The 26,410-nt window shown below is 41.0% G+C and overlaps 2 protein-coding genes across 2 annotated transcripts in view; one reads left to right on the forward strand and one right to left on the reverse strand.

The window, feature by feature from the left end:
• Positions 1–11,401, forward strand: part of LOC117482394 (protein tweety homolog 3-like) — a 31,337-nt gene extending 19,936 nt beyond the window's left edge. Inside the window, exons 9-15 of the mRNA XM_034130509.1 lie at positions 1,336–1,391; positions 1,524–1,616; positions 2,234–2,326; positions 2,412–2,548; positions 4,355–4,528; positions 5,929–6,004; positions 8,638–11,401. Of these exons, the coding sequence (XP_033986400.1) occupies positions 1,336–1,391; positions 1,524–1,616; positions 2,234–2,326; positions 2,412–2,548; positions 4,355–4,528; positions 5,929–6,004; positions 8,638–8,772 (764 nt within the window). The 3' untranslated portion in view covers positions 8,773–11,401. The remainder of the gene's footprint in view (positions 1–1,335; positions 1,392–1,523; positions 1,617–2,233; positions 2,327–2,411; positions 2,549–4,354; positions 4,529–5,928; positions 6,005–8,637) is intronic.
• A 2,161-nt stretch (positions 11,402–13,562) lies between these two features.
• LOC117482395 (beta-1,3-N-acetylglucosaminyltransferase lunatic fringe-like) lies at positions 13,563–25,086 on the reverse strand. Its single transcript, XM_034130510.1, has 8 exons — positions 24,646–25,086; positions 19,730–19,778; positions 19,231–19,333; positions 18,683–18,836; positions 17,262–17,347; positions 16,319–16,478; positions 15,897–15,982; positions 13,563–14,879 (listed from the first exon to the last, which is right to left on the reverse strand). Exons 1-8 carry the CDS (start codon positions 25,024–25,026, stop codon positions 14,819–14,821), a joined length of 1,080 nt encoding a protein of 359 aa, XP_033986401.1. The 5' UTR covers positions 25,027–25,086; the 3' UTR covers positions 13,563–14,818.
• Positions 25,087–26,410: the final 1,324 nt, after the last annotated feature.

The following is a 26,410-nucleotide window of genomic DNA, read 5'->3' on the forward strand; positions in this document are numbered from 1 at the left end:
AAAACATTCAAGCTCGTGAATCATATAAGAAAGCAGTGTCTACATGCAAACACTTCTTACAGGTTAAACATGTCCAACAATAGACTCTTTTCTTTGTTTTATTCAAGTATTTTTAGATGCTTGAAGAGATCAAACAGTGCAGTATTGCTTAGGGGAAAAAAACAAGAAGCTTTGTACCATTCCTATTTCACAACCACTCATATTTATGACAACTGGGGATGACTTTAGGTTCTGCTGTAGAAAGACAACACATATTATAATTTGTGATTATAAAGTATGTATTATAATACTGGACCACGAAGAAGTAAGGAATAATATGATTGGTCAATGGACCGCTCAAAGGCAGATACTGTACATCAACAAATAAGCAGAAACATCTTGAATATACTTCAGCATCCACACTTGAGTCTCACCCTGACATGTGGCTTCTATTTTAAGCAGGAAGTGTGTGTGGTCTTGCATGTATGATATGTGTGTATCCGAGCGGATCGTGTTTGAGTGACACTTTGGTATCTAAAAGCTCTTCCTCCCTCTGCTGACTGCAATGCATCAGCAACTCTGCTGCCTCTCGCTCTCATCCTGCCTATCCCAAATGTTCAAAACAAACATATGAAACCCTCAGAGCACATTACGGCTTTTTCTCTCAGGATCATTATTTGATTTGATCTCTCTCTCTGCATCCTTCTATGTCCCTCTTTACCTCTCAATTACTCCCTTTCCTCCTCTCCCTCTCCCTGTGCACTCTCATCTAATGAGTCCTGTTGGCTGTCAGTCGTTTCCGCTCTGCAGCGCACAGATGTTGCCTCTGTCACACACACACACACGCACACGCACACACACACACACACACACACACACACACACACACACACACACACACACACACACACACACACACACACACACACACACACAATTAGCAGTATGCCTGAGTGATACTGCTAATGCAAGCCTCATTGGAGAGCCTGGGTCTTGTTTGCCTTTCTTCAGCAGGCGTTTTTAAATATTCCTAAAGTCCCCAAACATAAAATGGGTGATGCAGCTTTTATTCACTACGCTCCCAAACTTTGGAAACCCTATACCAGGAAATATCAGAGAGGCAAACTCAGTAGACACTTTTAAACAACAGCTGAAAACAGATTTATTTTATTGCTTTCATTAGCGACATGTTGGTCTTCCTTTGTTTAAATGAGAGGGTTATTTGACTTTGTGTATTAAAAGTGCAATACAAATAAAGCTTATTATTGTTATTTATTTAATTCTACTGTATATTGTAAATACATGTATTATTATTATTATTCTATTCATATGTATGTATCTATATCTGTTTTCCAGATATCCTGCAGTATTACCTGAGGTGCAGCCCTGGCCAAATCAACCCCTTCCAGCAGGTAACATCACCATGTTGTCATATTCTTTTATATAATATATTTATTTAATTCTGGAGTACTGTACATAACTAAAACATATATGTGTGTATGTGTGTCTCTGTTTGTCTCTTGTGTCTCTGTGGTGTTTTGCAGAGGCTGTCAGGGAGTCACAAAGCATTGGTGGAGATGCAGGATGATGTGGCAGAGCTACTGAGATCAGCAACACGTGAATATGCCAACACCAAGGTGTGTGTGTGTGTGTGTGTGTTCGCGCGCGTGTGTGTTTGTGTGTTTGTGTGTGTGCAATGATCTGTATGTCTTTATTTTCACGGCTGAGTGGACTTGCTTTAGAGCGTGATGAAAGTGGCAGTTACAAAAGTGGCACGTGTTTATCCGGTGTGTGTGTGTGAGGATGCACATGGAGGCGGATAACTATATTTTTGATGAATGTTGTGTCCTCGTGCTAAAAGTTGTTTTTTGCGCTCGATTTTCATTCACCTTTTACCTTTTTTATTTGTTTATTTTTACCACTGTAAAGTGTCTTTGAGCACCTGATAAAGCCAATCAAATACGTGCAATTACGTATCTGCCACTATGTTTTTTTGCTCTACTAAATACTGTTAATATTCACATTCATTATGTGACCGTCTATGTTTCCTGTAGATACTGAATTGCTCTTTTTACTGCACTGTTAGTGTACAGTTTTATTATTATTATGCTGATGTGTTTAATGTATTTTTGTAACTCTGGCACAGCAATTTCCTTCAAGATAAATAAAGTCCTATCTTATCTTATCTCTTATCTTAAAATGCATTATTATTATTATTTGAGCATGCCTGGGTAACATTTGTCTTGATGCGCAGGGGACTCTGGAGCAGATCCAGTCGGTGCTGAACTCCACCGAGGTCGGTCTCCACCAGCTGACCGCCCTGGTGGACTGCCGCAGCCTTCACATGGTGAGCCACTCCGCGTGTCGTGTTTGAAAGAAACAACTCCTCATTTCCAACACGTTCTAAACAGCAGACTCTTCTCTCCATGCAGGACTACGTTCAGGCGCTGACCGGGCTGTGTTACGACGGGGTGGAGGGCGTCATCTACCTCGTTCTCTTCTCCTTCGTCACCGCTCTGATGTTCTCCTCCATCGTCTGCAGTGTGCCACATACCTGGCCTGGCAAGAGGTAACACACACACACACACATACACACATAGTCTCTCTGAGAAGCACACACACACGTCTTTACAATCCTTAATCTGAACACTAACATCTAACATGTAACTAGTTCTAACTTCGAAGTGGTTTAACGTGACTTTACGACCTGCAGACAGTGGAAAGAGCCATAAAGAATCCACTCAGTGCCATGCATGTCATTCTTTAAGTGTTTTTGCCTCCTGAGCTGTTGTCTGTACGTCCTCCTGCCTGTCTTTGCACCATCTGCAAGTTTTCTTTGTTTTACCGTTAGCACTGCCAGTCTGGCTGATTGTCTGTTTCCATGTTTATACTTATCTCTCATTTTTCTTTTCCTCGCTGTGGACTTGGAGCTCCAGTTTTGTGTTAGATTGTTTTTTTTTTCTGTGCCCCACTTCCTCCTTCTGTTCCGTCCCTCTCTCCTCTCTCCCTGTCCTGATTTGGAAATGCTTCGGGCTTCAGCGAATGATGGTGGATATCGAGGAATTAAACGACCCTATGGTCCCATAAAAACAGCCTGTTCCGATAGCCATTCAAACAAATCAATAATTAGCAGGGAACATCAGTGCGAAGAGCTCTAGACTGATGACTTTCACTCTGATTGTAATCATTAAACACAGCTGTGCCACAATAGTCTGTTTTTACGCTCGGTTTTTCGGTGTGAATTACCAATAAATGCTAATGCATGGCCCAGCAGGTGTTAAACAATAATCCATCATGTCCCCGATTTTAGCAGAAGTAACTGCTCATGGGGTCAGTTGCATATTAGCCTGACTGTCCTGCAGCCGTCTGTTTGATAAGCTGCACAGATTAGCTCTTTGTTGGTTTCCTGAGTGAAACACTGCCATCTGGTGGCCAGTCAACGCAGTACGTGTCTGAAAATACCGTAGGATATTCCAATAAACCAAATCTGTCCTCCATACAGCTCCCGCCATCTTTACTTCTTTGAAACATAACCAGCCTCATGTGGGTTTGTTAATATGGGTACAACTGGTATAGACCTCCCAAAAACAACAAAGAAGAAAAACCAATAGCCTTGAAGATAGGGTCTACATGTATTTTGTGGTTGACCTATACATTTTAGAAGCCAGTACATTTCTGTAGCCAGAGATCCAACTTCCAAATCAGCACACATCTTATTTGATGCCTCATTCTGTTACGTTGCTGGCCGTTTATTTTTTTACATTTTTGACCATTTTATGTCTGAAAATGGTTTTGCCTAAACCAGCCATGTTATCTCCTTTTTTCCTGATGTTTTTGCTTTTAAGTTTCATGGAGCGCTCAGTGATGCATGAAGTACTTTGAAAGAGAATAATCTAACTTTGATTCAGATTAGACAAATTGAGATGGACAGTAATTATGAAGACATTTCAATAGAGAATGACTGCATGAAGAAAAGATAATGCATGTTTCTACATATTAGGACAACTTTTAGAATATTGAAGAGTTATTTTTACCTTTGTATAGTTAAATGTAAAAACACAAACATCAGCTTCATGGGTCCACCCTGGGCTGTGTAGTGATATGAGAGACCCTGATGTACTTGTAGTGGACGTGTGTTGTAGATGAATGCTGCCCATGTTCCTTTTCTTCTTGTTCAGCTGCTTTGGTGCTGGAGGCATGGCCTTACCCAGTGTTTTGTATCAGAGGACTCCACATAGCACACCTTCCCCCTCTCCTAACCTCCTCTTCACTTGTTTACACTCTGTTGTCTCTCTCGGATCTTCCTCCCCTCTACCCCCCTCCCCCTTATCCATCATGCCCTCTCGTGCCCTGCCCTAACCCTGACCAATTGAAGGACGGATGAGGAAGACGGAGAGGACGAGTCGGGCGCCTCACGGGGCGGTGTGCACGATAACCTGTACCGCGTTCACATGCCCAGTCTCTACAGCTGTGGCTCCAGCTACGGTAGCGAAGCTAGCCTGCCCGCTACCGCCCACACTGTCAGCAATGCCCCCGTCACTGAATACATGTGAGTTAGCACCCACCGCTGGCTGGAGGCTAGCAGGATCAATACACTTCCTGCCATAGGTAGCTGATGCTTGCCCCCCTCCCCCCCCTGACCCAGACGAGCAGCATAGCTACGCTCACTGCCTGCAATACGCTAAGTTAGAATAGCTGTAGCACATCCCTCAGGACACTTTGTCAGCAATGCTTCACTCAGCGAGTTACAACCCTTCACTAGCTTTCCCTGTGATGCTGATAGAGAAGCAATGCTGCCTGTTTCAGTTCACGATGTAAGCAAAAAAAACAGATTCAAGTTTGCACTCAACAATAACGTAAGTTTATACTTTCACTACGGTTTGCCAAAGGAGTGCTTGCTCTGAATACAACACATAATACAGCAATTGGCTTTAGTCTGCCACTGCTTGCTGCTACTTTAGCTGTGAGCACATCTAGTACTTTGTGCTGCTTATTGCTACAAAAAGATCTTTAACTCTGCAGCCAGGGTTAAGCAAACAGACACTACCTATCATTTGGCATTGTGAGATTTTGGACCAATAATCGAAGGCTTGTAGCTCTCTGACTGTCACCATCAGGGATCAATTCGACTGTTCAACACAAAATGCAAGATATTAAGGACATAGTCATTTACTATTTGGAAATTACCAATACATTCTTTTTACATATTTGCTATGGGTACACACACACACACACACGCACTGATAAAAATACAATTTCACTGAGCCAGTGTCCCTTTGTTAGACTTCATGTTGATCTTATGTGCATTGTTAACCCTTAGATGCACGAGTGCCTGGACCCTACACTCTTCCATAAGTGGGTCAAAAAGGACCCGTATTAGAATAATATGTGTTTTCATGCCATTTTTGTCATTTTGGTTAAGAAAAATCACTTGTATGATATTAATATTATATTTTGGTTCTCACTAGAAACATTTTATATTTAATTTTTCACTATTTATAATTTTAGAAATGTTTTTTACATTTTGAAAAAAAAATGAAATTCTATAGAAATGTTTGACCCACTTATGGAAGCTTGGGGTAGTAATACAAAAACTACAATTTCTTAAAATGTAAATTTCAAATTTGAATGGCATGATATCCAAAACATGTTTTTTGAGGAATAGCTGGAATATGAAATGATAAAAAAATGTAATTACAAAGATACTTCAAGGAAACCACCTCACCGGGTCCAAAAAGACCCACTTATGCATCTAAGGGTTATGAAAGAATGTAAAGTATGTTGGACTGAGGTGTTTCACCCCTGGCTTTATGGTAACACACATCTTAAGCCCCTGACTTGTAATTATCATTGAGGCCATTTATCATTGAGAGTCATTAATCGGGCCACAGAGGGACATCAGCTGGACCCTGAGCACCACATGCAGTAACCTCTGATTCTATAATGCAGGAGCCAGAACGCAAACTTTCAGAACCCTCGGTGTGAGAACACCCCCCTGATTGGCAGGGAGTCCCCTCCACCCTCTGTAAGTGCACACTTTCTAGAACACACTCTCCCTCCACTATCTTCCAATACCCACAGTGCAGCTGGGAAATATATAAAAACCGCAGAACCCACATCAACGGCATTTTATCATCTCAGAAAGTAACTGAGGAAGCATGGTATTGATAAATGTACTCACGTCTGATGTTAGAGCGTGCTAGTGTGGATATTGGAAGGTAGTGCCCTATCCCTACACCACTGCAAGTGTCCTCTGTGCTCAAAGTAGTCCGTGATCATGGAACCCGTATGAAGGTCATTTTGGCAGCCTGGGAAAACTGGAAGTTTGAAAAGACGTCTGTTGTTTTTTAGGAATTTGCACTTGCATCAAAAGTGTTATCGTCGAGTCACGTTAGACACACAGTTGTCCTCTATTTCTGATGTATAAAGTCTGGTTGGTCATGTGAGGAGAACTTGTTCAGAGACACTGAAAGGATATTTTTGGTAGCGTATCAACCTTTTTCTTACACACCAAAAGACACAATACTGCCACAAATGCACCTCTTGTTTTAACTATTTGCGACTATTCCTGCTTTGACGAGGTGCTGCTGGGCCTGTAGTTGTGCGTTTCGGTTCCATGCAGAACTGTAAACATTCGGGGGCTACAGAACTGTGGATTTACCTAATTTAATAAAAAAGAATCTACTAATATTAAACCTTCTAGGACACAATTCTTTCTCCTCATCAACTGGCCGAGCCCTGCAGTGAAGATGAAACAAATTGAGCCCAACCCTCTAAACTTCCTGCCCCTCCCCCCTGTCCCCACAGTGTGTCTATGTGTGCATTTTCTCGTCGAGGTGTATGTGTCCTCTGTTTCTGTGCCCCCTCACCTTTCACCATTAAACAGTAACAGGAGCACACGTTTCCCACCTCCACTGTTGCACTCTAGCAGCCACCAAGATGGCCACGATTCATCATTTTTTAGGCAGAGCTGTCGACCAAACTGCGGTCCAGAGAGCTCCCCGTCGTCAGCGACCTGCAACAGTAACTAGCCAGATGCTCATAAGAGACCACTAACTCATACCAGGCTAACCTACTACATCAGAACTAGAGCACTAACTACAAACCACTGACAAACCAACCACATCTGCTAATTTACAATAACATCATCCAGACCTAATCAGCTGTAATATAACCAATGACTGTGTTAATCAAACCCCGGCTGTCCAAATGACTGGTCAAAGTGTTTCTGCTGTACCTGTCTGTGTTTGTTCGCCTCTCGTAATAATCCTATCCATCCATCCATCTATCCATCTATCTATCTATCTATCTATCTATCTATCTATCTATCTATCTATCTATCTATCTATCTATCTATCTATCCTATCATCTATCCATCTATCCATCTATCCATCTATCCATCTATCCATCTATCCATCTATCCATCTATCCATCTATCCATCTATCCATCTATCCATCTATCCATCTATCCATCTATCCATCTATCCATCTATCCATCTATCCATCTATCCATCTATCCATCTATCCATCTATCCATCTATCCATCTATCCATCTATCCATCTATCCATCTATCCATCTATCCATCTATCCATCTATCCATCTATCCATCTATCCATCTATCTATCTATCTATCTATCTATCTATCTATCTATCTATCTATTGTATATCTATCTATTGTATATCTGTTTATTTGTGTCTTGCTAACACTTACAACCATTCACAATTATTGATCTGATGTTCATTTTTACCTGTCAAATCAATACTTCACCAACAAAATGACCATTGTTACTTTAATTACCCTGTTGTACCTTGAATTCTTGAAGAACATTTTGTTTTTCTCACCTCCCCAAAAGTGATTATTTTTGTATTTCTCAGATTTAAAGGTGGGGTAGGTAATTTTGGAGAAACCAGCTCGAGTGTGCTAGAAATTTGAAAATACACAGCCGGAAAAAATCTGCCACTTCCTTACAGAGCCCCTCCTCCAACACACACGAACGCGCACATGACCAATGAGGGCACGAGATAAGTTTGTGCACAGATGGAAGGCTGACAGGCAGGTAGGCCATCCAGTTATTTTAGCCGGGCCGGCTAAAATGATTGGTCGTGCTTTTTACAGTACTACGGCTTCCACAGATGACATTTTTTATGGATTTTTTGTCAAAGCACTTAAGATATTCATTGCTATCGGGATGTTAAGAGCATTCCATGGAATATAACAAAAAGTGTATCTCGAGCCGGTTTCTCAAACTTACCTACCCCACCTTTAAGTGAGCATTCTGAGAAAAAGTCAAAATTCGAGAAGGAAGTCAGAATCACATGTGGCTCTAATCCTATTTCGTACTGTTCGCTATGGAGACATGTGACAATAAACTGTTTTCTTCAAGAATTCAGGGTAACACAAAGTGGGTCATTAATATACAAATGGTCATTGTGTGGGTCAACTATTCCTTTTAACTGTTTCTACATTACTTATTTTACTATTCAGCTTGATTGTAACCCATACATGTTTTGCTTCTTTTGTTTTTTCTTTGTTGTCTAATTGTTTCCCACTTTCTCCCCGTGGTTGTCTTCTCTCCCGACATATTTCCCTGTGTCCCCCACCACCCTCCCTCTACCCCCTCTACCCCCCCTCTCCTCCCTGTCCTCCCTGTCTTCAGTACACCTCTAGTATGAGAGCAAAGTACCTGGCCACCAACCGACCCGACCAGAACCGACGCTCCGTCCCCAACGACCAGCTGGACCCGGGCAGCCGGCCCCACCCCACCGCCCGACCCCAGTCCTCGGTCCACTAGAGACCAGAACCACCCGGTACTGCCTATCTCCAGTTTCACAGCCAATAACAAGGTCCAACTCATCAGAATAACAAGAAAGAGCCCTCGGCGACAAACCACAAGCTGCTCGTTCCACCACTGCTGTGATGGATGAGCCTACATTACCCACAATGCACAGCAACTGAAGCGCCTTGGCAGTTTCTTCTTCTACTTTTCAATTCTCTCCCCCCTTCTACTGGGATCCGTTTACTGCCCTCCAGTGGAGACCGCTCCCACCTTATTGAGACACTTTCACATTCAGACCACACACACACACACACACACACACACACACACACACACACACACACACACACACACACACACACACACACACACACACACACACACACACACACACACACACACACACACACACCCACAAACCCTGTACAGACCTGTAAATAGTAAACGTGTGCTTTACTCTGATCTCATGAGAAGTAGAATCATTACTGGTAACGTGGTGTGCTGCGTGTTTATCATGGACATTTTAGCTGTATCTTTCTCGAACACCCACACACACACACACACACACACACACACACACGCTTAATAGAAGCACACATCTGTATAAATAATAAACCAGTGAAATAGAAAGCCATGTTGATGTAGAACCAGTACCACCACTTTCTCTTTCGCCTAACATTATCATCTAGCTAAGACTTGAATCATGAGCTCGAAAAGTCTCTCTCCGGATGTGTCTACGTGCAAAAGCAGTACACGTGTCGAGCAATGCATTATGAACATGAGCCAGGAAACGCTGTTGTGGAGCGAGAGACACACGAAGGCTCAACCTGTGCCAAAAAACTCTGAATAACGAGGGATGCCTTCATTCTGTCCTGTTCTCCTCCTGCCTCCTTATGTCTCAAATAAGAGGAGAAAACGTGGAATGTTTTCCCTCCGACTGTAAATACAAAAAGGGACAGGAAAGACACTTGAAAAAGAAAGACGATGGACAGAAATGGAATAAATCTCACTGAAGAAATATTGCGACTACACATTTGCCAGGTGCTAATAAGTACGCCAGTCGACGATCGGGACTGAGGAGCGACGGAAACCTTTTTTATTACTTTAATGTTTTCTTTTAATTCAGGGATAACATAGGGAAAAAGAGCAGTCAAATGAAAACAGCTTTCCATTATGACTGAATGGAAATGGTGTCGTGGATCCTGAAAATCATGTCCCTGATTATTAATGTTACATCAAAGTGTTACAAATTGAAGGAAAGTGGGTGTTTTTTTAATGTTTAATCATAAGCTGAATTCAGGATGTGATACTGTGACCAAGTCGTGTTCTGTCTTTTCTTTCTTCCTGTGCTTTTATTTTGTTAACTGGTGACCTTGGACTGACCTCTTTGTCAACAGTAGTCTTATTTTTTTAAACCCACAAGCACAAATTCTCTTCAAGGTGACTTTGCGAGCTGGAGAAGTAAAACGCACTGCCAGTGGTTTTCCCTCCCGCTCTAAAACTCTGTAGTGTATAAAAACTGTATTTGTGAAGCCGTGTGTGTGACATCACTGCTGCGTGATTGGCTGTTGCTCTATCTCAGTGTTGCTGTGTGTAAGTACAGTGGTCAGTGTGTGTGACTGGCATCTAGCCTGAGTCATTTCTACACAGACGCATGCCCTCATACACACACATCGAAACACACACATGCTGTACAGACATTCAAAACACACTTGGTTTCTTAAAAAAAAAAAAATCCATCTTTCCCTACTTTAGTCCTGTTTACGTTCACATGTAGAGCTGTAGTGACTGCACACCCTCCCACAGCTGTGACATCACACTGATTTGCATTATGGGTGATGTAGTTTGTTCAGAGAAACCTGGTAAATAACAGTGAACATTCAAACACTTTTCAACCACCATTCCTGTACAGCATTTTAATATTTTATTATTAATCAATGACCACTTCTCGTATTGGCGAGACAATCTTACATGTGTGATTTTACTAGAAAGAAAAATATCCATGTTATGGTAACAATGCTACCTATGGTCTAGTACTTTACAGTGTTTTTTGCACCATAAATGCAAACAGTGTTAAGATCTGTGGACTAGTCACTGATTAATGGCCTTTCATAATGTTTTTAAACTCTTACAACACTTCATATCACAACATGTTTTTTTATTTTTCTCTTATCTTGTAAAAATCCAACTTTAAAGATAAAATAATAGCTAGCTGTTTTGTAGGAGATTAAAGGCAAGAGCAGCGGTTTTCCTCTCTTATTAATGGTGAATGACTCTCTGTCTTGCAATGTTTTAATAAAACTATTCCAGTGTAATCTGCACACCTGACTTTAAGTTGTATTTGAATTCCTGTGTGAAGCTTTCTGGGATCTAAACACCCGGTCACAGTCTGCTTTTGATGGAGAACAAGGCCCACGCTCATGTGTAAGAGTCAGCGATGTTTGTGTGTTTGTGGTATTTACAGGACTTCAATTACACCTCCTGTCCAGATGTGACAGACAAACAATGTTTTCTATGGCTGTTTTTATTTTCTGATGGTTTAACTAAGATATTAATGATGTACATGTCAAAACTGTGGTAATGATATCATTCAGCCTGGAATAAATGTTTTAAAAAAGAAATTAAAGCAACTTTAACGTACTGATTGAGACTATGGGTTCTTTTTATGAAAGGTGAACGAACAATGGTGTTGTTGTCTTTTCATTGACATCTTAAAGGTCACATGACATGCTTTTCCGGTTATTACCCGTCCCCTTGTGTGTTATGGAGCTTTTTCTGCATGTAAACGGTCTGCAGAGTCAGAAACCCTCAAAGTACACCCTGTAGCGAGTAAAACTCTAACACAGAAAAGACCTGTCTATGCTGCCCCAGAACGCCTCGTTGGAGATTTCTCTTTTTCCATTGTTTGCTTCCTGGGTTCTGTTACGTGTGAATACCCAAATCAACAACAAATGACCGGATTGGCCCAAATGGACCAATCCGCAGAGCACCTCACACACCAGGATCCCTTGGCTAACTAACAGGGAGTCCCCATTGACTTGCATAGAGCTCCCTGAACGCTGGTAATAGACGAGTTGGGATCGCGGAGAAATGCTCTCCGCAGACCCATTCTCACAGCATTTATCAACCTTTTTCTTACTCAATATCAAGCCACACTTATTGTTTTTACTTCGGCTGTGAGTGTTTGTGTGTGCTCAGGATGAGTTTCGCACTGTCCCGCCGACCCGGAAACCTGTCCGCTGAGCCTCGCAACGTCCCGACCAATCAGAGCACACTGGGCTCACAGGGAGGGGGGGGGCAGGAGCTCCAACAAGCCGTTTAGGACAGAGAGTGAATACACATACTATACAGAGATGCTGTATGAGAAACCAATGTGAGTTTGGAACATTGAACAATATAAATCTATTTTAGTATACCTCAACAATGGAAATATGATCAGTAGAAATGGCCATGACATGGGACCTTTAAGTAAAAGCTGGACCTGTCAAGTTTGCAACATTTTAGCTCTAAGATATTTTAAAAAGTTCAAGGTTTTGAAAGATTTCACATTTAAATATTTAAGTACGTTTTTATAGCTAACATTCACATGTTCTACTAATGTTATTATTAGCTCATATGTTGCAAGATGCATTGAATTAAAATGGTTAAGAGGACACATATTGTTCTATATTAATAGCTAAGCCTTACCTACAAAATATTAAATAGAGAGTGAAAGATCGGATAAGAGAAATATCTTAATCTCATCCAATCCTTGTAGTGTTTGTTTCACAATGATAAATGCATTAACACATTAGCAACCTTTTTGAGGTTGTGTTTATTTCACAGCAGCTGTTGGATATAAATATGTGAGAACATCTGCATGATGAGTTTTATTCATTAGTTTATTGTCTTTTCTTCACTGCCTTAGGATGCTCATAATTTAATAATAGTAGTTTTAACAGATGTCATTAGAAAACAAGTCAAGGTGACTCAATGCAGATATATTTTAGACACCTTAACTCAGAACATTTACTCCTTAGCCTCTGCTTTTATATTTTAAAATGTAATAAGATACAAGGCCAAATAGGAAAGCTTTATAATGTACTTCCAGCTCACGGAAAGATATATGCTCAGAAGAACGTCAGCCCTATTATGTTATTGGGGTTTTCCCTTTCCTGTATAGTGTTATGTCATTTTGTGTGCATGTTAATGGTCTGTAAAGCTAAATTCCCAAACTCCCTCCCTCCAGAGTTTCTCTCCCACATTCTGGCTCTGGTTTCAAACATAGGGTGAAAAGAGGTGTGGCAGCACAGGCAGTATGAGAGAAATAAAGACAGTTTGAACATTAAAGCATGTTAATATATCAGAGAAGCGGCACAAGATACAATTATGAACCTGAAAATTAGCATAATATGTCCTCTTTAAGAAACACGTGCTATCTGTTTGCAGTAACAAAGGCATCCAGCAGGTGTCACTCACGAGCAGATCACAGATTCACTTCTGTGTGTTACTGTTTGTCTCCCTTGGGTCTGCAGCCTGACATTGCTGGGAGAGGAGCCATGAGACACACACAAACAAACACACACACACACACACACACACACACACACCATTAATGTTCTGCTGCTGTTTTGTCTCTCCGGGGTCTTGTGTATGGCTGCATCAGATAAGAGGCTGTGTTTGTGGGGTTATAGATGCAGAGGGGTGGGGGTCTCCAGACAGGAACCCACCAGCACATAAACAAGGTCAGAGGTGAAAGGTGGGAGGAGGGCCCATTACAACCCCATTAAAAACTCACCCAAAGTGCAGAAAATCACAGAAACATATCAAAAGAAAACGGTTTTTATTCCATGTCTACACACAGTCCAGATACTGGAGGTAGCATGTACGCTTCAGAAGCAACGGTTCATCATATACATTCATTTTACACGGGACTGAATTAAATTGAACAACTTTCATTCAGTTAAACAACTGCTTTCAAAGCACAGAAAGATAAAACACGACCCAACATGAGTCATTCGGGACATATTTGTTACACTGCTACTGTGTAAAAAGCATCATTAATGATCATAATTCAGCTATTGAAATGGATAAAGGCAGTTAAAAGCATTATTTGTAACAGAGGCCTCACCAAATGAGTTAATATATGAACTTCAGAGGTTTGTTAAATTGGAGAAATACTATCATTTGCTTTCATGCGAAGAGTTAAATGCAAAGATCTCCTTTTATTTTTGTGTCTGTATTAAAAATATGTAGCTTAAACCAGGAGTTAGCTTAGCTTAGCATAAAGACAGGAGGAAACCGTTAGCCTGTTTTTTTCTGAGGGTAAACAAATATGTTTACTATCAGCTCTAAAGCTCACATGACCATGTTATCCAACCCTCTTGTGAAAACAAATGAGCATATTCCCTCAAATTAATTGAAGATAAGCAGAAATAAGACGGCGTAATGACAGTCATGATGATATACTTCAGAGAAAAGATAATACTGAATACGGGAAGGATAAGCGTCAGATAAAACCATCAACATTTCCCAGATGCTTTTAGCCTCATTAGGCTGAAAAATAACAAATCATTGTTCCTTCATGTATTACATTACAAACTGATAACACTTGAGCATGTGAGGAGAACAGAGAGTGGGCAAGTAACATATTATTTTACCATGGAAATGTGTGAAAAAGCAGAAAAAAGCTTAATTCAACAGCAGTCAATTGATATAATGTCAATCTGTTGGATCATTTGTTGGTTCAGACTGATATATCTGACCTTTAGTCTCTTGCTCTTGTTACAATTTGTGGCCCTTTGACACCCAACAACAGTCCACAGAGTCAGAGTTCAGGTGTCAAACTAATAAAATGGCAGGCCCTCGTAAAAAAAAAGTCTGTTTCCCAGACTGCTGTTGGACGTGAGAGATTCTTCCTCCCTGGTGAGCCAGAGGAGGGCAGCAGTGAGACTCCTCTCTGAATTCCTGTCTGAGAGGATGTCTGCAATGATTTCCTCCTCCTTGAGTGAAAAATTGAGTTACACCAGAGATGTATTTGTCCTCCTCCAGCAGTCAGTGTGTCTCTGGGTGGGGGTTAGAGTCACCGAGGGCGGGGGCACCAAGCAGTGTCTGGGTACAGCAGACAATGGACCGACCTGAACCTGAGAATGAGAGGGAAATGAGTGTCACAATGCCTGGAAGCCGCCAACTGCAGATTTCAAAATAAGACTGTGAATACAATTAGCCGTGTGCATGCTATCATACACACACAATGAACAAAGCCAGGAAGCTTGTCATAGTAGTAAAACATACACAACCAGATCGCTTACATAATGGAGAACACATGTTTTAAAACTAAAGAGTTTCCTGACACTGGGTTTTGTCGATAAACATAAGGTTTTTGATGGATTTGATTCTTTTTCGATTAACCCGTCCATCAATACGTCAACAGCTTTATCTTATTATCTCGAGGTCTTATATCCACCATCTGTGTCAGAAGTAATGACAATCAGCCCAATTCAATACACAATGATACCATTACTGACAAGAGGAAAAGAAAGGGGAAGAAAGAAGGGAAGCCGGACAAATAAAAAATAAACACTCTTAATGTCGGGAAGTTTAAAGATAAGATCGGTTTGTGTTTTATCCTTTCCATTGTTGGTTGCCTCTAATGTCAATGTTGTTCCTCTCAGTGTTCAGCGAGCAAGCCGTCTTTTGTGTTAGACTGACCATCACAGACTGACCATCACAGACTGACCTTTACAGACTGACCATCACAGACTGACCTTTACAGGCTAAAACGTTATATTTGCCATCAAAAATAATTTAGCGTGGGTCTGTTTAAAAGTCAAAAAATTGGGACACTTCCTCAGGAGAATAATCACAAATAGAGCTGAACAATTAATTTATAAATTGTTACGTTGATTGACAGAAGCAATTTTGAAAATCAACTTAATAGGCAAAAATACAAATTAATTTCCAGCTTCTCAATTGTGAGGACTTCCTGTTTTTCTTAATATTGCATTTTAGTCGTACAAAACAAGCAATTTGAAACCATCGCCTGGTTTATATAGTCACATTTCCCCAATTTTCTTACAACTTATAGACCAACAAAAATATGAAATGAATCATGAAGTGACTGTAAGGTGTTTGTGCTGCACCATTTACTGATATTTTACCTTGTAGGATCTTCATTTATAGAAAACGGTCCGTTCACATTGACTGTGTTTCTGCTGTTTTCCACTGTGCCGTAGCTGAGAGTCACCTGGAGAGGAAAACAGACACAAGCTGTTAGACAGTCTGCTGATAGGCCAGTATGTTAGTGTGAGGGTGTGTGTGTGTGGGTGTGTGTGTTTCCTTTATTATAATCACACAAATTCTGTGTTTTGTATTTAATAATTGTGTGTTCTTCATTTATTAAAACGTTAAATACCTGACTAGGTCTGAGTCAGTGTGAGGGAAAACTAATATAATAACGACTGATTTGTTATCTGTTGTCAGCCAGTGAATAAACGGAGATCGGTTCAACTGCTGGCTCGGGTCTCATCCTTCAACAAAACACAACGCAGACACGGCTAATCGACGGCGGTCACATGTGTACCTGGTTGTGTATGTCTGACACCAGCCCCAGGTTCTCCAGGTGAGAGTGGAACAGCGCTGAGCGGAGCAGGCGGACCCCCAGCAGTGCCTCCACGATGTAGCCCACTGTGCAGTCGTCAGGGAGGCGGATGTGATCTGCCGTCGCCATGAAGGAGCCCTCACTGCACAGGGAAAGAATGTTCAAATCACAAATCAAAACTCACCTCTTCAGAACTGCTTTTAATCTGTAATTAATGTTGTGTTTTATATATTTTAAAAGGTCCCCTATTATACTGATTTTCATCAAATATATACAGAACATGTCTCTGAAGTGTTTGGCTCCAAACACCAAACAGATCATTGCAGCATCCCATAATCCCCTCTGTTTCAGCCCTGTTTCAAAAGTGCTGATTCTCTGTCTGTTACTTTAGATGAAAATAAGGAGCCCCTCCCCACGCCCCTCTGAAAGATATTTGGTTACAAAGAACACAATGGTGCTCTAGGAGGAGATTCAGGTGATAAGGTGGGGGGGGGGGGGTTACCTTGGTTGGTGATTGGCTAATGGTTACACAAGCCAAAACATCGTTATGACATCATAAAGTGGCCAAAATCTGATCAGCTCATTTTCAGACAGGTTTTTATATAAATGGATCAGGACAAAAAGAGAGAGAATCTTTGTTCCTGAAACTTTCAGAGTCTCTTTACACAGAGGGGACACATGTTGATGTAGAAGAGACATGAAGAAGAGGATTTTGCATAATAGGTGACCTTTAAGTGTGTTGTTTTTATGATTTTTTACACTGTTAATTGTCTGAGCTTCAAGAAAAAAAGCTCTATAAATAAAATTCATTATTATTATTATTATTATTACTACAAATATAAAAACATAGGAAAGAGGAGATGTTGTGATGTAGCTTAGACAGATGAAAAAACATCTTGTGATCATTTATCCACTGTGTATTTACCTCGCCCAGGGTTTCATTTTGAGAGCGAGGCCGCGGCTCAGACAGAATCCTGCTCCTCCGGTGGCGAACCAGAAACTCACCTGCTTCTGCAAACAAACAAACAGCATGAGAGATGGGTCTGTGATCACACTGCTCTGGCATCAGTGAAGGACAAACACATGTCGATCCAACTCTGTGGGCAGCTCCCAAAAACAATGATCTAAACTAACCCTTATTGGTTAGTTCTTGTTGTGAGACTTCTGTGTTTTGAATGCAAGATTACCCAGAAAATAACAGATGAAGAAGCAGTAGACAAACTTCAATGTTGTGCAACTGAAGGTCAAATCTGTTTTTGTGAAAGGAGTCTGGCTCTGACTTCAAAGTGTAGGCAGAAGCTTCTGTTAATGGAGATGGCTGTCTGACAGAAAGTTAAAGCCAGTACACTTAAAGGTGGGGTGGGTCATTTTGGAGAAACCAGCTCGAGTGCGCTAGAATTAGAAAATACACAACCGGAAGAAATCTGCCACTTCCTTACAGAGCCCCTCCTCCAACACACACGAACGCGCACATGACCAATGAGGGCATGAGATAAGTTTGTGCACAGATGGAAGGCTGACAGGCAGGTAGGCCATCCAGTTATTTTAGCCGGGCCGGCTCAGATGATTGGTCGTGCTTTTTACAGTACTACGGCTTCCACAGATGACATTTTTTTATGGATTTTTTGTCAAAGCACTTCAGATATTCATTGCTATCGGGATGTTAAGAGCATTCCATGGAATATAACAAAAAGTGTATCTCGAGCCGGTTTCTCAAACGTACCTACCCTACCTTTAAGCTGAAATGGATTAATTTTTTTCTTGGCTAAAATATGTTTCGTATTACTTGGGTTAAGCTTCTCTTTAAGTGGCAATAGCAATTAAAGAAGATTTGACCTTCAGTTGCACAACATTGAAGTTTGTCTACTGCTTCTTCATCTGTTATTTTCTGGGTAATCGTGCATTCAAAACACAGAAGTTTCACAAAAAGAACTAACCAATAAGGGTTAGTTTAGATAATTGTTTTTGGGAGCTTTATAGAGAGCATCGACAAGCGGTTCATTTTCCTTTTGAAAACGACAAGAGAAAGGTAAAGCAGCTAAATTATTCCCAATACAGCATGTACTTAAACTGATATTGTGTATGTGGCTTAAATACAGTTTGCTGCTGACCCTATCCATAATAGTTCTCCAAACTAACCATGCACACCACCAAATACCTCATACAACGCTACTTCAAAATCCAACCTATCCCTTTAAGAAGCTTGCAAAATCCCACAGACTGAGATCAATTTGGATGAATATCTGTTATAGTCATGAAGCAGGGAATAAGGTTGTGAAACAGCAGAATATAAAGTGAAATCATTAGCTACCGTCTGAGCATCTGCAAGGTGAATCAAATCATTACCATGTCAGCGGTGCCGAGCTTCTCCGTGGCCTCGATGGGTCGCTCCAGGCTGGGCCGGCCCAGGTAAACGTCCTGAGAGTGACTGAACTGAGACAAGAGCTTCAGCAGGGAGCCCACGTTCACGTAGTTATCATCGTCCACGTGACAGAACCACCTGCAACACATGACAGTTAGTCAAATGCTCAATGAGTGTCAATTTATTTATCGAATTTAAAATTGACATTGATGCCCCCGCTGGCAAGGTAACTCTTAAAACAACTGCAGGATACTGAACCTTCGTTAAAATGTATCCCGGAGCCTTACAGCAAACCGTGTTTTCACCACAAATGATTTATGAATAATGAATATGAATACATTTTTATGCAGGTTTGAATTCATGTTTTGAAATCACATCTACCTATTGTTACACAGATCTACAACATAACTTATTGCTATTTTTCGAAGAAGAGAAAGAATAAGATCGTTTCTGAACTCTCCTGTCTCTGGCTTTAGTGACTTGAATAAAAGAGGACTAGGTGTTATTGTGTGTGAGAAGAGCGTCTTCTTACTTCTTGGCAGAGTTGATGAAAGTGTCGTATTCCAGAGCCATTTTACAGGAGAGAGCCTGGCGATTGTGGGCCGCGGAGCAGTTGGTGTTGATCAGGTGATCTCCTGATATCAACGACAAATCAAAATGAATAACAAGCCCCGACGCGGCATTGGTTAGATCTACAACATGAGATCAATTATGTTTATTTATTGAAGAAGCTCTTAGTAAGTAGCATGCAGATTGAACACAGCCTAATAAATATCCTCATTACACATGTTTTTATGCATAGAGTAGTACAATGTGTCAGATAGTGAGAAGAATGGCTCATTGCAAGTAAAACAATTCCATGAGTGAGATGAGGAAAGGCTTGTTGATAAAACTGAAGTGACTTCCTGCACTTCATGGAAACGCATTATTGCAAAGTCAGCAGCCCGGTTCCTGCTTTCCTGCTCACTGACTGCAGATAACACTGTTGCTGCTCAGCAAAACTGCCAAGTGTGCGTGTGCGTGTGGCTCACCCATCCTCTTCCTCAGCTCCTCGTCCTCTCCATCAGTGAACACAAACGTCTATGGAAAGACACACACAAACACACGCTCCATGTTATTCCAGCAGAAACAAAAACACCATCATGAAAAGGGACTCACTGCTCCACCATCATTGTTCATGGAGGATTGTTTATGATTTCAGGTGAGACTCCACCTGTTTCCTCGGTCACACACATACACACGCTGACACACACACACCAACAGCAGTGTGCAATGCAAATATTGGATGCAAGCCAAGAAAAAGGTAAGCGCCTTGTCTATCAACAGCAGAGCAGCTGTGTGTGTGTGTGTGTGTGTGTGTGTGTGTGTGTGTGTGTGTGTGCGCGCTGAGTGACAGGGTTGAGGGTCACTGCTCACTACTCAGGAAGCCGTGTAGACCCCTCAACTTTCCACAGGAAGTAAAACAGCTTGGGTGCAAAAACAGAGCTGCAGAACAGAGCCTTTAAATATTTTTCTTTTTTTGGTATTTCAGAACAATAGAGTGGAAGTGAAACGGCTGAATCCTAGCTCTAATTTTCAGGCTGTTTACATCCATATTGGGATAATAGTGGAGGATGTCCTTTTTATACATAGTGCCCTAATTCTAGGATAATGCAGCAGGACATCAATTGATCAAGTCAGTCATAGAGCCAAGTGAAGGCTAACATTTAGCATGCGCTAACATTTCGCTAATATGAAACAAGCAAGAGGTAAGGGTGCCCAGTAATTATTTTAAATTACAATATTTGCACCGGGGCCAATCTTAACCGTGTTACGCCACTGGTGGAGGACGAGGGGCTGCGTTAGATCATTCGGATCGCATCCAACGTGTCGACTGCACATCACAGCGCATTATTTTGACCCACAGTGGGAACTTCAGTTCAGTTCAACTGTAAACAAGCGTGTCTGTTTGAGCAACTGGCTCAGTGCAGAGAAGTACACAGGGTTGGGAGAGAGTGAAGAGAGAGAGAGAGGTTCCAGGTTGTTGTGTTGAGAATATTCAGGAGAATATTTGTCATTGTTCCAATGATAATAAACAAACATTTGCATTAAAGCATATGTGTCCACTCATATGTTGATAAGAGTATTACGCGATTAAATATTTTAATCGACTGACAGCCCTAGTTTTTATATATCTGAGACCTATGCTATTGCCTAGAAATAGCATGATAGGTGCACTTTAAGTTAAGACTTTGCTAAATTGGGCAATTAAAGCTAAATGTTCTTAGAACAATGGCTGTAAGCGTCCTTGAAGTCTCTAAAACGTTCACTTTAGTAATTGATGCCAAGTGGACCTCGACCTGCACGCCAACAGATCAATACTTAATGAGATGCTGCAGTGCAGCCTGGCACAGCTTCAGCGGGAAAGATGCCAAGAGTCCACTAACCTTTCTGCATTATATCTTTCAGACATTAATCGACTACAAAAGGACTTTATGCCAAATAAAAAACATTATGACTAGACGTTATGTTTGTGTTGACTCGTCTAATTACTCTCCGTCGTCTAAAAGGTCTGCAATTTATTAATTTTTTCATGCAAACACACTCAACTTAAAAATGAGCACTTGAGCCTCACCTCATGTCAAATGCAGTCACACCAAATCACTCTATTTCCCAAGTGTCTCTTACGAAAAGGGAAGAAAATGATGTTTAATTTAGGCTCTATGTACCTGCAAAAATGAACTATGGACTGTGCTTCTCTTTACATTTTTAAAATCTATTATTGCTTGGTTTTTCTCCTCATGTGCGCTCTGTGGTCTTCTCTTTTCATGTATGTCTTTCTTGTGTTTCTGTCATGTTTTTATCAGTTTGAGAACTTCTTTATGGGTTGTCACATGTCCTTGGGTGTCCTGTTGGACTCTTCCAAACAAAATGCAATAATATTTTTATTATACAACTCCTGACGGTAAATCTTACACCTATTAGGTAAATATTGCTTTACATTCAGTAGTAATCATGTGTCAAACAAACGTCTACAGTCAACCTTAATCTGTCTTAAAGGGATTGGTAATATCAATAAATCTGCAACAGGAGAGGGACAAAAACAATAAAAAGAATCTCTATACTTTCTATCATTCCTGAAGAACGTAGGAAAATCCCCAGAGGGATTCCCATCTGCAACCCTCCTGCCATGCAGCACAAATTAAATAATAAATCTTTGTACCACTGCCTGTGGTAGAGAGAGAAAAACCTCTCTGCGTGTCCAGCCAGCTGTGAGTTTTCGTCAGTCAGTTTTCTTTCCACTCTTAAGCCTCTAGAGAGCTTGTGAGTGTGTGCAGCAGCAGTGTGTGTTGGGAGGAGGGTAGGGGGTCACAGTGGAGAGAAAATGTGGATTTTAAGAGGGGGGGGGGGTTGGTGGTTGTAGGAGTTTTACAACACAGGAAACAGTGATCACAACAACAACAGCCACTAAGGCAGGGGGAGAAAGTGGTGTCTTTGTGTGTGTTTACTCTTGTGATCAGATGCTTTTTTAACTTCCCGTGAGAAATCGGCTGGGTTCCCAGGGCATGACAAGGTACGCTGTGTGCATCTGTGTGTGTTTCCATTACTCAGCAGTCTTACAGTATAGAGGTGTGTCTGGGAAGCAGGTAGTTACACACACACACACCTGAGCGTGAGAGCGGGGCAGGAATGCGCCAGACGAATCAGCTGATTTCTCCAACATAAGCTCTATTTACATGTCAACAGTCTCTGTGCAGCATGGGATGAGACTGCAACGACTCCTCTTTCAAACACTGAGGTTTGAATGGAAATCCGAGCGACCGCTGTTCGCTCCACAGTCCTGTCTGCCTTCGATTAGGAGCTTTGAAGCCGCTGGGTGCAGTCTACCACAGCCTCATGTGTTGTACAGCAACAGATTGACTCACTCACCACCGTGATGCAGAGCTAAACTGTAGTGTTTGATTTTAAATATTTATCTGTGAGACTGATCATCCCTCCTTTAAAGTCATCTTTCAATGATCCAGATCACAGACTGATGGTTTAATCATGAGGAAAGATGGTTTCTAGTATCATCAGTGAAGGAAGATGAATTCAGATGTAGAGCTGCAATGATTAGACAATTAACCAGAAGCTATAGTTTTAGTTCATAGTTTTTCAAGCAAAAATAGCTACAAAAATATAGTTTCTAGCTTCCCATAATCAATATGTTGTTGTTTCCTTACTTTTCTTTGATAGTAAAGCTGATATTACATTACATTACATGTTACTTGTTAGACGCTTTTATCCAGGCACAGACATTTTTCTCCTATTCGAAGTAATTATTCCAAAAAAGAATCAGTAGATTCTGCCCAATTCACAATATTTACTTAAGTAAAAGAAACTGTGTTGCTACTCATGCAAAAATGATTGTTCCTTTCAGTGTTAAATGACCGTGTAAGTGTAATACATATGAAAAAAGAGATGTTGAGATTAGTTAAAAGGCGTTGAACCCAATACTAAAAGCTTTAGGCCAAACAGATCTACTATCTAAGGCTAGTGGTTTAAACATCACACAACTTCCCCTAAATGTGGTGAAGAAGAAGTGGAAAAGTAACTTAAACTTGTGTTTTGTTTCATTCTAACTCTGAAGTTGCAAACCTCTTTGAAAATGAACTTCATTGGCTTTGTCTGCTATTTTTAAAGCCTCAGTTTTTCTTGATGTTTGAAGCCGTTTTTCATTACGCAGTGAATCTGTGCATGTCGACGACAGTCTAAACAACAACTGAACAATTATTTTATTCCCAACTCTGCAAACAAATCTGCATCTCATTGAAACTACTTAATGCAATCCAGGCTTCATCCATCTCTCCTCTTCACACCCCCGCTTGTATAATGTCAACACGTTAGCAGCCCTGTGGTTGGCCTGTTAGCTCCTCACTTCTCCTCTCATACAAAGGCCTCTGTCTCACTTTTACAATGCACTGGCAGCGGGATCAAAGGGCCTGCAGACACCGGCACATTACAGGGGGTTTATAACTCATTTGCAATGGCAGCAGGAGATTTGGGAAAGCTTTACAACTTCCCTTGATATAGGAACTATTTACACAGGACCACACTTAAAGCCAGATAATGTGCATTTGATCTTGTCAAATATTAAAACTGCACCAGCTGATAAACCATATAAACACAGGATTTAAAGTTTACTAGTAGTAAACAGTAGAAAAAGACTATCTGGTCTCCTTTTGTGTGACTGATTTGCACCAAATTGCATGATAAAGGCTACTGAATATTCACTTTCTGAATGGTTTTCACCCACATTAACACAGAGAGTAGAGTCGTTTACCTTTCTGCAGGTTTCTAACAGCTTTAATAGTTTATTGTTGAGCAAAAGTCTCTTTTCTACATTTTGGTGTAGTCTGGTTTTATATAACGTATGCTATCTCAAGTTGTCCTGGATACAATTCAAAAGTATTGTTTACAATGACAGGTAATATAAGTGGTTAAATGGCACTAAGTACTTAAACTACTGGGTGTTGTAATTAAGTATTATTTTGACAAACTTGTTCTTTCATTTACTTTACATTTTATGCTACATAAACATTTACTTCACTACATTTTAGAAGTAAAGTTGTCATTGTAACTCAACTAGGTTTATTTAAATCTCATTACTAGCTACTTTGTACTTATTCTATATGATCTGATTTAGTATTTTACAACTACTCTACCCAGTATTTTAAGTAACCTAAATACATTTGACTCAACCTTGACAAACCACAACTTTAAAATCATATGAAATGTATTTGTTTAAACAGATGAATAGTAGTCTATTGCACATTATGCTGTATGCTTTTGATACATGTACTTAGGGGACATTTTCAGCTCAGAACATTTCCTTGGGGTTTTTAAAGACCATAATATTTCTACTTGTAATTAAGTATATGATCATCAGAGTACTTCTTCCACAGCTGGGTATCAGATTATGTCTCACCTGTTGCATGTTTCTGGAGATCCAGGTGTCCAGCAGCAGCTCCAGTCTCTGCCGGTGATACCTCCCGGTGGTTTTCACCGCTATGAACAGGTCCTCCGGGGAGAGAGGCTCCACCGGCCCGGGGGGGGTGCTTCTCCTCGGAGGCGGGCTTATAGCTCTCCTCTCCCGGGTAAGTTTCCTGAAATACGCCGAGAAAACTTTCCCGCTCGTCGCTGCAGCCCCAGGCTCCACCGGGTCTCCGCTGCCCGGGTGTCCGACCGAAAGCACCAGCATCCCGGTCACCAGCAGGCAGGACACCGCGGTGACAGCAGCGGGACTCACGGAGCTTCTGGATCCGGCTCCGGGTTTCCACATTGTGACACTTTGGAGGGCTTCTTTCATAAAGTCTGAAAACTCCACAACATCTCCACTGAGCAGACTGAAGTATCAGCCTCTGTGCGGCTCTCCTTCTGTGTTTGACCTCCAGCTGTGTGACTCTCTCTTAACTCCTCCAGTGGGAAGGACCGGGCCACGGGGAACCAATGGCCGGTTTGAGCGCTCGGTGTGGGCGGGGTTAAGCTGCAGAGAGGCGGTGAGACTCTGGATGAACATCCACATGGCAGCAGAGACTGATTCCAGGAAACAAGCATTCTTACTTCTTAAATTAGTTGTAGATGTAAGACATTACATTGCAGGAAGAAGAATAAAGACAGTTAAGACGAAATACTTTATAAAATAAGCTGGATAAAGTGTATGTGTTACATGCCAAAATAAAAACAACATCCAGCCAAATAAAACCAGAAAGATACAGATGTATTGTCACAAATGGGTTTTAAGCAGCATAGACAAGAAAAGTTGATCTACTTTTATCCAGATGTTAAAAAGTGCTTTGCAGGAAGAATTAAAAATGAGATAAGAAAGGCTACGGTGGAGCCTATATTCCAGATAGTAAATTACAAAAATCAAGAAAAGGCCAATGACAACAGTATAGATTTAGATTTATTGTCAGAAACAATTGTCTTTCATGCAGTTTAGCATGAGGTGTCAGATTTCAGCTTTGACCTTGGAGCCGCAGGACTGCTTTCACTTTCTGGAAGTCTGCTGAGTAAATACTGACTTTCTCTTTCATTATGTGGAAATACCTGCAAGGAACTTATTCTATGGTGATATTTTATCATATGACTATTTAAAGATGTGTTTTTTATTTTATGTTGGGGTTTAGTCCTGATAAAAGCATGTGTTTGGTCGTGATGGTATAGAAAAGACATGTTTAAGGGGACACAAAGCAAATGTTTTATGTTGTTTTGGTCTTACTCAGGTTTTTTTTTGTGTGTGTTGGTCTTTTCAAGGCTTTAAAGTGAATTAGAGAAACCATAGACATTTCTTGTTTTTAGAGGAAACACAGATGTAATAGTTGCCCCTTCCTTAATACTACTGATTAAGGAACACACAACCTTAATGATACAAGGATTAAAATATGAATGCTATTGCATTTCATATGCAAGTTAACACAAAGCATAATTCAGCACATTACAGCTGTTTGTGGTCACTGAATGAAAGCTGAAGTTTTCCCCGCTGCCTTGAGTCCCTCTCTGTGTGAGCCTGGCGATCATTTCGAATTGGACAGATGTTGAAGACGACCGTGACATCGGAGTGTGTGTAGTGCTGCCAAGTACACACACACACGCACACACACACACACACACACACACACACACACACACACACACACACACACACACACACACCACACACACACACACACACACACACACACACACACACA

Source organism: Trematomus bernacchii, unplaced genomic scaffold (genome assembly GCF_902827165.1).
Source record: "Trematomus bernacchii unplaced genomic scaffold, fTreBer1.1, whole genome shotgun sequence".
NCBI lineage: Eukaryota > Metazoa > Chordata > Actinopteri > Perciformes > Nototheniidae > Trematomus > Trematomus bernacchii.